Here is a 12,324-nt window from a genome sequence, read left to right as displayed (position 1 = left end):
GGACGACTGCCGAAAACTTGCGAATTAAGAGCCAGACTAGCCTTGGACGAGACGAGGGGAAAATGGCCACTGGAGTGAGTATGATTTCAATACTGCTCCAGTTTCCCCCGGTTTCAAAAGTCTGAGGAAAGTTTAGCCACTCGCTGGTTCTCAGGTAGTGTCTGAACGAGATCCAGGACAATCTGGTGAATACCTTTCAAACTTAGAATAGGGATAGAGATAGGGAAATTGTGCGATGATGCAAACCAAGCGGCGACTTGGAAAGATAGTTAGAGCTAGATAGGGATAGATGATCAATCATGGATCCAAAAAAAATTAATAGGAAAGAAAAGAGACTCTTATGAATTTCTGTTTAAATGAGAAATGCTTCTGTGACTTTTACTGTAAAAAAAAAAGCCGGGGAGTTGTGGTTTGTTTTATCTCAAACAGAATGAAAGTTTGTTTTAACCCTTCGTAGTGTTGTCCTGTATGTGGGAAGTTTAAGAGTGTGAACCTTATTGAATTACGTATATTCGGATGATAAGTTGCGGAGCCAGGAAATGCCCAAAGGATAGATTTGTTAAAAAGAGAAAAAATTACATGGTCCCGGTGGTTAAAAAAAAAAGAAAAACTTGTTGAAAGAAAACATTCAGAGAAGGCACAGCAAAACAACTGAGATGGATTTAAAAGGATTTAAAAAAAAATTATATTAAATAACACGACCTTGAGGCTGGAACAATTGAGATAACGAAAAGCAGTCCACAGCCTACGTGCCAGACTTCTCTCTAGTTATAAAAAAAAAAGTAACGTACTAAATAGGTGCTGAAAGAAAAAAAAAAATGTTCTGAGATTTTAAATTATGAAAAATATAAAATCACTCCTGTCCAGTTGGCAGAAAAACTCCATTAAATTAGGGCTTTCATTGACTGATTGAATTTAAACTGCGCAGTAACGTCAAAGGATAGGGAAATTTGGAGACTAAAAGAAATTAATTGAGGCTCATAAGAAATCAAAATTAGAAAATTAGGCTCACAGGGAATAAAATGGGGATTTAAATAGAGGATAGGTGTTCAACTCAGGTACGACGAAGGGACCTTGAATATCACTTGGCCCGTCTAGGCTCTGATTGAATTTAAAAAAAAAACCCCGCAGCAACTCGGAAGGTAGGGCCGACGCGAACGCGCGGCCGAGAGAGAGAAGGGCCGAAGCGAACGCGCAGCGACGTAAACGCGCAGTGAAGCGAACGCGCAGTGACGTCAACGCGCAGTGACGTAGACGCGCGGTGACGTAAACGCGCAGTGACGCCGACGCGTAGTGACGCAGAGGCGCAGCAACGCGAATCGCGAAAGTCAGTGCTAATGGCAGTAAGTCTGTAAGTCTTAAAGTGTTTAGAGTTTTAAGTTTAGTATTAAGATCACGCGGCTATGCGGACCGTGCGGTGATGCGGGTAATTTTGTAGATCGCGCGGCTATGCGGACCGTGCGGCGATGCGGGTAAGTGTTTGAAGTAAAGTTAAAGTATCTTAACTCGCGCGGCGACGCGAGCCACGGGTCGACGCGGATTGCGCGGCGACGTGAACTGCGAGGCAACGCGGATTGCGAGGCGACGTGAACTGCGAGGCAACGCGGATTGCGAGGCGACGTGAACTGCGAGGCGACGTGGTAGTTTAGTATTAAGATCGTGCGGCGACGCGGACCGTGCGGTGATGCGGGTAAGTGTTAGATTTGGAGTTAGTTAAAGTCCGTGTTAGTTCTGTAAAGTCTGTGTCTATTTGTAAGTTTGTTTAAATTGCACGACGACACGAACGCGTAGCGACACAGTAATACGAGGGGCAGTGTGAAAATGGGAAATCAGTTAGATAAAACCACGGATGCGGGTAGTCCGCTACAAAAGTTATGTGAGGAATTCCCTGAAAGAGCTGAAGACTTTAGAAAATTATCAGGAGCCCTGAACAAATTATTAGGAGATGACCAGTGGCCTCTAGGTCACACTAGAAGCGTAGAGGTAAAAAAAAAGCACAGGGATTAATTTGGAGAAGGGGACGAGGAAAAGGGGATAAAAAAATTTAATTGCAACCTGGCGACATTATTGTCAGAAATTAAAAGATGCATCACTTCTATCGAGTTGGCAAACAATGCTATTAAATTAGGACTTGCATTGACAGAGGGAACACATGTTAAAACTGTAGACGTCTTTAAAAAAAAAGAATGAATGTGCGCACGAGAAACTTGCTAAGAGATCCTCTGGGACCTCTGAGAAAGGTATTGATCAACTACAAGTTAAAATGGCTGGCTTTGTGTTAACCGAGGCTGATGATGAAATTGATGAGTGGCCACTGACTCAGCGCCCAACGGCGCCTCCCGCACCCCCTGGCCTCTTGCTCCAGTCCTCTTCCCAACACCCTCCACCTAACACTCCGGTAAAAAGAGTTAGGAACAACCACATATCACCAAAGCAACAAACCCAAACTGACTCCTCATCCTCTGATAGCGATTCGGATCCCCAGTTTACAAGCAATACAGCCGAAAGGACCAGATCTCACACTCGAAAGGGCAGAACTATATCTCAACATCACAAACAGTCCCGTAAATCTTCTAGTCAACCTACCAGTCCAAGTTGTGAAAGACATAGCAAACACCCCCGCCGATCGAGACGCAGAACTGTCAAGTAGTCAGACAGCTCTGAAACATCCTCCGGCCTGGAAATGATTTCCAAGATCCCAAAGTCCCGACACCAATTCCCTGTCAGACCAATGCCAAACCCTGATGCACAACAAGCTGCAGACCACCTCTCTATAGATGTCTGTGATCTTCAAACAACTATTTGATTGCTCACGCTATCCGGACAGATGGAAAGGGCAGTTAAATATTATTGGCAGAAAAAGAAAGGGGAGGGGGGAGGTGCGCCCCCAACCCGGGTCAAAACTGAATACGTGACTAGAAAGGAAGAGCCATCTCGGGAGGAAGGATCAATAGAACCGCAGTGTTGCATACAGGATTGGATGGATAAGCAAGGATACGGTTATACTAAACAACCAAACGGCCCGAGCCCTGCTAATAAACCTCCCTATTGTCCCCGGCATGGTATGGGAAGAGGCCGGGACTGGGTAAGAGGGATTGACTGTTTTAATTGTGGGCAGGAAGGACATTGGAATAAAAATTGCCCCTACCGTCAGCATGGAAAAGGAAGAGGAGGAAGAGGAGGGGGGCAAGGGGGGAGAGGAAGATCTTACACTAACTTCTCCCAGAACAACCCCTTTGGTCAATTGTCCCCCGATTGACTACGCAGCTTGATTGTGCAGGGATCCTCCCCGGACGACGAACCCATTCTGAATGAGTGGCAACCCTTTTTGATAGATACGGGAGCCTTCATGTCTTCTGTACAATCAAAGCTTAAACTCCCTGCTTCTACTGAAACACAGGAACTTTCAGGATTCCTGGGACAAATCTCGACATTCCCAGTGTCAGAACCGGTTAAAATGGGTTACCAGGAAGAATCGGTGGAACATCGAGTTGTTATCACAACCAATCTGGACTGTAACTTGATGGCTAGAGACCTCCTTTGCAAATTCCAGTTGCATTTGGAGTGTGGAGATAATGGGATTATTGTAAAACAGGAAACCCTTAAGCGGCAGTATTATACCACTAGAACCCCTCAGTGGTGGTCTCTGGACCTGCCGCAGGCACCCTGTCACGTGACCCTAGCATACGATCCCAGTGGAAAGAATCAGGACCTGCAGAACTTTTATCAGGATCACGAAGGGGAAGTGAAGGGAATTCTATTAAGGGCTAGAGTGACTGGACTGGAAAGAGAGGCAGATTTTGTGGAAGTGGATAAGAATCTGTGGAAACAGCCCCTAACAATGGCACCGCATATTGCTCGTGAAGTATTAGCCCCTCACCATGCTAAGGATTTGGGAGTTATGGTACGCAAGGCCATAGATGAGGCTGACCCTACCAGCCGGGATGTGCAAATAAATCATGGCCGAACAGTCCAATTTAATGGGGACCCCGAGAAAGTATTAACAACTCTATGGCATCATACTGGCTTGGACATACCTGACTATGTGGATCCTCATGTGTGGGCAGAGGACCCCTCCGAAGTGGGTTATACTCCCATTAATTGAGATCCCAGTGCAGGGCAATGTGGACTGGCCCTCTATCCGACAGAACCCACTGAAATCACAGGCAATCCTAAACTGACTTTTCGGCACTGTACTGCAATTAATCCGGCCTGTTTTCTTACTGAGCCACCCCAAGATGAGGAAGAACCCAGTCATGATTGCTTATCTTTAATTTAAGAGGCCACATCAGTCAGGGAAGATTTAGTTGATGGAAGATCCAGACTGTATTCTTACTGAGCCACCCCAAGATGAGGAAGAACCCAGTCATGATTGTTTATGTTTGTTGACGGAAGTACTTCTATTAATCCAGAAGATACACGAATCTCAGGATACGCCATAGTAAACCAGGAGAATCAGGTCTTGGAATCTGCTGCTTTGAAACCGCCTATTCTGCTCAACAAGCTGAACTATTCGCCCTCACCCAAGCCTGTATCTTGGCCAACGATCTCAAAGTCAGTATCTATACCGACTCTAGGTATGCCTTTGGGGTGGCGCATGATTTCGGACAATTATGGAAAAATAGGGGATTCCTAACCTCACAGGGGAATGAGATATCTCAAACAGCTAGTATCTGATTTGTTGCAAGCCCTCATGTTCCCCAAACGCATTGCCATTGTACCAAGAGGCCAAACAGGCCTCTCATGACCAACAGATGGTAGTGCCCAAAATTATGAGTCAGACTAAAAATCCTGCGAAGGATAAGTTAGCCTCGGAAAAACCAATGCCAACCATCCAAGATGTTATAAAAGCACAGGGGGACGCTCCTGAAAAAGATAAACTGTTGTGGAAATATTATGCATGTACTTATGACAATGTTTCTAAACTCTGGACCACTCCCGCGGAACAGACTTGCATGTCTGACGAGTTGGCTTCATGGGTTATAGAATGTCTGCATTTTGCTACTCATTGTGGAGCAAGGGCAACAAGTGATACGCTTTTGGCTACTTGGTGGCACCCTAAACTCCAGGCGCTCACCCAGAACATCAGTAGTCGTTGCCTGGTTGGCCAGCAACATATTCCAGGGAAGGGAGTCCCCTGTGATTGGGGTAAAACGCCCCTACCCGAAGGTCCCTTTGAGATATTTCAGTTGGACTACATTGAGTTGCAAAAAGTTCAGTGTTACAGATATGTGTTAGTAATAGTAGATGTGTTTAGCAGATGGATTGAAGCCTACCCTAACCTGGACGATAAGACTCAGACTGTTGTTAAGGTGTTAATGAGGGAAATTGTTTCTAGATATGAGATCTCAGCTAGACTGATGACCACCTATGTTCTTTCTCTGACTCAGGCTCTGCGACTAGTTCACAACCAGGTTCAAGATGCTCACCTCGACCTCCCAGTTTTACCCGAATTGTCCCTCGTGGCACCAGGGAAGTATGGATTCGGAAGGGATTAGAGCCACAATGGGAGGGGCCTTTTCAGGTGTCACTCACTACCCCCACTGCAGCCAAGGTTGAGGGGAAAAGTGCCTGGGTTCACCTGCACCACTGCAAGCTCATCACCATTTAAACAAATTTTGCTGGTTAGTCTAATTCCTGTTTCTGTTCCAGATCTCCTCCTCCCTATAGCTGAACAAGGCAGTTGAAGGAGGATCAGTTTGAACTCTTACCTGTCAGACAGCCAAATACACTGACTGAGACCTGAAGGGAAACGTGAAAACAGAACTCTTTTTATCAGCTAAATAATGGGACTATTTATAAGATGAGACTGTGTCTGTATGCTACTGTCTGCATAATAGTGTTGATATATGACAGTTTTGGTGCACGGGAAGGAAGACAAAGGCGAGAGCTCCATGTAAACACCTTTTTGTTTATGTCTTACGTTTATGCGGAAAAAGGGCACTTCACTAGATGCTGGGTGTGTTCACATATCCCTATACATTCCAAAGGGGGAATTCCTTTGCGCACCGTTCCCCTGACCCTAACTGAGACTGTTAGATGGATTCAAAGAAACGATATTGGAACAGGTAGCTAACCGCACTGCTGAGGCTCTGGAGGGCATCACAGCTGAAATGGTAGCGATAAGGACCGTAGCATTACAAAACCGAATGGCCCTCGATTACCTGTTAGCTGAGAAAGGGGGAACGTGTGCCCTGATAGGATCTGAATGTTGCACTTACATTCCTGATAGTTCAGAAAACATAACCCACCTTGCCGATCACATAAGGAGGGAGGTGAAAAAGTTATCCACACCAGCAAAAGAACTTAGCAGGTTTGATTGGTTTCTGGGTGGATCTTGGAGATCCTATCTAATACATGGCGCAATTGTTCTCATCATAATAATTACCTGCTGTTTGATTGTTGGTTGCCTTAACCTCTGCTGTAAAGCAATGACAAGGTTAGCAGACCCTCTTGTGGTCAAGGGTTCCCGGGTTATGATCCAACAAACTAGAGAACTACTCAACAATGCAATACTCATAGAATGATCCTAAATGTTATCATAGAATGATAAAAGGGGGGATGTGGATATCTGAACGGAATATATGGAATTAAGGACAGTAAAGTAAACGGGATATATGAAAATGTATAAGCCATGGAAGAATAGCTGGGAGAATGTCAGATTGCAAATAGCGCAACATCAGCTTAGCTAACAGTCTGTCTCAAGGTTTCAAGTCACTAATCCTGCCAATAATATATAATTGTAACATGAAATACATCTGCAGAATTGCAAGGTCTCAGTAAATAAATAGTCACACCATTAGATTGAAACATTTGGAGGCAATACTTAAGCTTTCAAGAAGAACATCTCATATAGATTGACTAATGAGTGACTGAGTTAGACTGTCAATCCATTTGTATTTTGTTATCTGATTTCAAAACTGTATAACTGTTAACGCTTTACGATGTAACTTCACCTATCCGTAGGGAGTGTGTACGCTCTATCCAGAGAGTATATCTTCTGTCTGATAGGTCTTACTGGCCGGTAATAAAGACTGCTTTGTTCAAAGCACAAGAGGTATTCGACTCAGTAATTTTACTGAACCAGATTGAAGTAAAAGAATCCAGGAATTAACATTAGCACATGGACAGACCTTAACAGTGACGTGATTGATTGTACCAACGCATGATCAAATACCCATTTGTTCCCTCCTTCCAAGTGTCACTCACCTTAGATTATCTTGCACCCTTGAGCGTGAGGTCAACGAGTGATCATCTTGTGTACGTGCAGTTTTAAGCATACCTTCAATGAGTGGTCATCTTGTGGCTGTATGCGTATGTGCAGTTTTAAGCATACCTTCTGTTTAGCCAGCTCAAGGCCTACATAATAGCCAGATAACATCTTTGATAATCAATCTTGCTCTTGCAGTCCGACAGATGGACAGGGAGGCTTCATAAACAATTGGTGTACGCCGCAAACCGGGAATAATAACCTGAACTACCGGTGTTTGCAGCTTCGGGGCTTTAACGCCCTCTCTCCGGCCGTGCTGGACTCCAGTCGCCACCTCGCTCGGCTCAATCTCACTCGCACTCCCTCCCTTTAAATCTAATCTCCAAATCACCCCGTCAGCAGTGGCTGCCTCCTATTCCTCCTTCACTGTGGTCGGATATATAGGTATAGATTAATGGTGATGTAGATCAATAATTCCCTTTTATCGGCAGTAATTCAGTCACAATTGTGGGCCGGGCATTGAGATGCCGACTTCAGGGGAGGGGGGCGGAACCAGTGAGTGTAGAACTGAACCCAGCCAGAGTCAGCACCTTCAGGGGAGGGAGGGGAACCAGTGAGTGTAGAACTGAACCCAGACAGAGTCAGCACCTTCAGGGGAAGGAGGGGAACCAGTGAGTGTAGAACTGAACCCAGACAGAGTTGGTAGTGAAAACTGGAAGTGGAGCTGTCTTCAGACGTGCGATGTGTTTGAATTTCAGAACAGTGAGTACGGAGAGTGTATGGGACAGGGATTTACAGCTCTGGAGGAACAAGACAGGAAAGAATGTTCCATGGAATCTAGAATTGTCTGTTCTGAATTTCTGTCCTGTACTTGACGTAATTATTTTTGTAAACTCCTTTTCCAGGGTATTAGAAGGGCAGCATTTGCAGACAGGAAACTCAAACCAAACATCACGTCAAGATCTGACTGAATCATTCGATTCATCAGGACCTGAATATCATCGGCCTTTGAATATTGAAGGAGAAATGTTTGTCTGTTCTGTCTGTGGGAACAGATTTCAAACATCAGTGTGACTGGAAAAGCACCAAGACACACACACCCGAGTGAGAGTGTTCCAGTGCACTGCCTGTGGAAAGAGCTTTAACCAGTTACACAGACTGAAAAAACATTGGTTTCTCCCCGTTGTGAATGGTGCATTCATGTGTTGTGTGTGGACGAGGCTTCAACTTATCATCCAACCTGGAGAGACACAAGAACACTCGCACCACAGATAAACCGTGGGAATGTGGGGACTGTGGAAAGAGATTCAATTACCCGTCTGATCTGGAAGTTCATCGGCGCAGTCACACCGGGGAGAGGCCGTTCACCTGCTCAGTATGTGGGAAGGGATTCACTTTGAAATGCAACCTGCTGACACACCAGCGAGTTCACACTGGGGAGAGACCGTTCACTTGCTCCAAGTGTGGGAAGGGCTTCACTTGTTCATCCAACCAGCTGATACACCAGCGAGTTCACACCGGGGAGAGGCCATTCACTTGTTCTGAGTGTGGGAAGGGATTTGCTTGTTCATCCAACCTTCTAACTCACCAGCGAGTTCACACTGGGGAGAGACCATTCACCTGTTCCATGTGTGGGAAGGGATTCACTGTGTCATCTAACCTGCTGGCACACCAGCGAGTTCACACTGGGGAGAGACCATTCACCTGCTCAGTGTGTGGGAAGGGATTCACAACCTCATCCAACCTGCTGACACACCAGCGAGTTCACAAGTGACTGGAAGGATTGGATTCTACTTTTATTCCAGCCTGAATCATATCCATTCTGACAGTTGGGGTTTCTTTCTGCAAATACTGATTCCCCCTATAACTGGACTGGAGTTTAATATTCTGGATATTTGACCAATTAATCAACGGGAAAAGGATCAGATAAAATCATGTTGATTTTGTTTGCATCCATATTTCACTGTTTAAACGGTTTTCTTCAAATACTGAAAACTGCAACAAATGGAGCTAAACTTTCTTGAACCATTGATAAAATGAATTCAATCTGCAGATTGGTTTGGGATTTCTCTGGGATGGAGCTGGAGATGATGTGCCTTGAAATACCGCCGGTGTCCAGTAGATGGCGCTGTCTCTCCAACTAACTGACTGAGAGGAGAGTGACTGCCCCCTGGAGCAGGAGGAATGAGGGCAGCTCAGGGTCAGACACTGAACATACTGCCCCCCCACAGAGACATCACACACTGCCCCCCTCCCTGGGGCAGCTCAGGGCCAGATACTGAACATACTGCCCCCCACAGGGACATCGCACATGGCCCCCTCCCTGGGGCAGCTCAGAGTCAGAACTTGAGGCTCAATTTTCCCCACCATTCTGTGCTGTTTTTTTGGCGTCCCCTGTTTTTTTTGAGCAAACTAAAATCTTCAAGTTTCCTCAAAGTTTCTGCGCCATCGTAAATCACTTGGGTACGATTTTTTTTTAATGCTACGATTTTTTGATGTTACTGGGGGCGTAACCTGCCGGCTGTACCATTTCTTGCCATTTAAGCGAGTTTGGCCAACCACGATTTCTTTTAAGATGGTGTAGTGGACCGCGCTGAAAAACCTTCTGGGCTTTTAACAAAATCAGTCACATAACAAAATCGGCGCAGATAAGACGCCATTGTTTTTAGCCGAGGTTTTGGAGGGAGTGAAGGAGGCATTAATTACACAAAATGAATGCATGATACATGTTCATTTTTGGAGAGTGAAAAGGGAGAAACTACATTTATTTGAATGTCTAAATGGAAATTGTGACTTTTGACCAAGTTCCACCTCACCACTGAACCTCTTCTCACCGGGCTCGAGGGTCAGAGTGCCAGCCGGCAGCATCGCTCCCTTGGCTGGACACAGGAGCTTGGCACTCGGCTTCAAAAGAAGCCCAAGGGGTAGAAGCCGAGCCCTAAGCTCCTGTGTCCGACCAAGGGATCGATGCTGCTGGCCGATGTTCCGACCCTGTGTGCCTCGAGCCCGGTGAGCATCGGAGATGGCACAGAAACATTTCTTTGCACAGCAACAATGAAAAATATTAAATATTGCCCCCAGTCATTATTATAATGTATATTTTGTGTCCCAAATGTCTGCCTTGTGAGCGTTGCATCGCCGTAGAAACCGAGCCTCGTGTTGTGCATGCGCAGACCAGGGTGTGGCCCATGACTAGGGCATCAATCTTAGAGGGAAGAAGGTGTGAGTGCTTTCTGCTACTATTTTCATTGCATTTCAAACAAATAATGTGGGCAATATTAATAATGCCTTACTGAGAAATAGCCTTCTGCATCATGGTGATGCAGAAGAGACAATTGATACGACGGCATCACATCAGGAACCAGAGAGCACGGCGGATGATGGCCAGGAGGCCTTACCCAAATCGGGTATAGAGAGAGAGAGAGAGGCGTTCATACCTGCACCTGAGTGAGGCAGACTGCATCAGAAGGCTGCATTTTCAACAGGAAGGTCATAACAGATCTGCGAATTAATCAAGGCAAACCTGCAGCCTCGAAGCCTGTCGAAGTGAAGGTTACTGCAGCACTTGCCTTCTATGTCTCTGGCTCTGGCATCAACTGGGAATGTATGCTCCATCTCTCAACATCCAACACATCTGCATTCAGCAGGTGACTGCTGCACTGTATGCCTGCAGGAACGACTACATCAAGTTTCCCATGACCGCCCAGGCAATGCGTGACAGGGCTGTGGGCTTCTCCAGGATTGCTGGTTTCCCCAAGGTACAGGGTTACATTGACTGTACACATCGTCTTGCGAGCACCTTTGGATGATTCCGTGATGTACAGGAACAGAAAAGGGTTCCACTCACTGAACACCCAGCTCATCATGGCAGTTGCCCAGATGCCCAGGGGGCAGCTTCCTGCTGTGTGAGAGCGCTATATCTGCCATTTTTCAGCAGCAGCCACAAGGGCAGAGCTGGCTGCTGGGGGCAAAGGGTACGGCCTCGTCACCTGCCTGATCACCCTCACCCCACCACCCCATGCGTAACCCGGACAGAAGCCGAGCGTCACTACATGTCCCACATAACGTGCAGCATCATTGAGAGGACCATTGGCATACTGAAGCAGCGTTTCCGATGCCTGGATCACTCTGGAGGTTACCTGTAATATGCCCCTGAGACTGTCGGTCAGTTCACTGTCATGTGCTGCATGCTGCACAACTTGGCCATCATGAGGCAACAGCAACTGGAAGTAGAAGAGCCACCTCAGGCGAGAGGGGATGAGGATGATGACGAACAGGCTGATACGAGGAGGAGGTGGAGGAAACCATGCAAGTACCTCAACCCCCAGGATGACGGTGGGGGTGGGTACCGTGCACCTTTTACTATTGCTCGAACCTTCCGTCAGCAGCTAATCCTTGAACCCTTTGCTACAAGAAGGCTCAGCAGCACATTTCATAATTGACCATGTTTACTGTTTGGACATGTTCCATAATGTTGTGTTGTGTTAATTGAAGAAGTAATGTTAGTGATTCTGCTTTAATTGAAAAAAGAATTACATTCGTTAAAAATGTTTACACTTGTACTTAACTTTAATAAAAATATTTTTGCATCAAATTTTAAACTTTTCAGTTAAGATCACTTGTAAATTTACATCACTTAGAAAAAACTTTTCAATTGAGATCAGTTAAATAACAATAACATAAAAACAACAGCAGCAAACAAACTTTAGCTGCAGCCATCTCTCCTCCCCCTTATTCTAAGACTTGCCCTTGTTGACTCCACCCTTGGCTGGAGGTGGTGGTGCAGGCATTCTCCCGCCGGTACCAAGCTGCTTTTTTCGAGCATCTTGGGGAATGTGCATTTCCTGTTGGTGGGGATGGACAGACAGCAATGTGGAAGGCCCGACTTGGGTCTCTTCAGCTCTTCCTTGGCCTGTGGATGAACCGACACACTGCCTGAGGTTGGTCTGGAGTTTGGAATGGGAGTGGCAGCAGTTGATTCTGTCAATTGCCGCGGGGCAATGACAGCCTGGGTGTGTTCCCTTACTGCAGCAGCTACCTCCGATATCCCCTCCCTAATCCGCCTCAAAAGCGTATCAACTACCTGCGACATTCCCTCCCTAATGTGCCCCGAC

General features: G+C 46.1%; 1 protein-coding gene and 1 pseudogene across 1 annotated transcript; one reads left to right on the top strand and one right to left on the bottom strand.

Annotated features, from left to right (window-relative positions):
• The window catches only part of LOC139274095 (zinc finger protein 420-like), a 115,566-nt pseudogene that overhangs the window by 57,954 nt on the left and 45,288 nt on the right, over positions 1–12,324 (bottom strand).
• LOC139273520 (zinc finger protein 239-like) lies at positions 7,855–10,127 on the top strand. Its single transcript, XM_070890451.1, has one exon. It carries the CDS (start codon positions 8,400–8,402, stop codon positions 8,982–8,984), a length of 585 nt encoding a protein of 194 aa, XP_070746552.1. The 5' UTR covers positions 7,855–8,399; the 3' UTR covers positions 8,985–10,127.

This window comes from Pristiophorus japonicus, chromosome 9 (genome assembly GCF_044704955.1).
Source record: "Pristiophorus japonicus isolate sPriJap1 chromosome 9, sPriJap1.hap1, whole genome shotgun sequence".
Taxonomy (NCBI): domain Eukaryota; kingdom Metazoa; phylum Chordata; class Chondrichthyes; family Pristiophoridae; genus Pristiophorus; species Pristiophorus japonicus.
This window is presented reverse-complemented; position numbering and strand designations above follow the sequence as displayed.

Bases quoted from the DNA above. Each gene is read 5' to 3' on its own strand.
- LOC139273520 (XM_070890451.1), top strand. From the start codon at position 8,400: ATGGTGCATTCATGTGTTGTGTGTGGACGAGGCTTCAACTTATCATCC.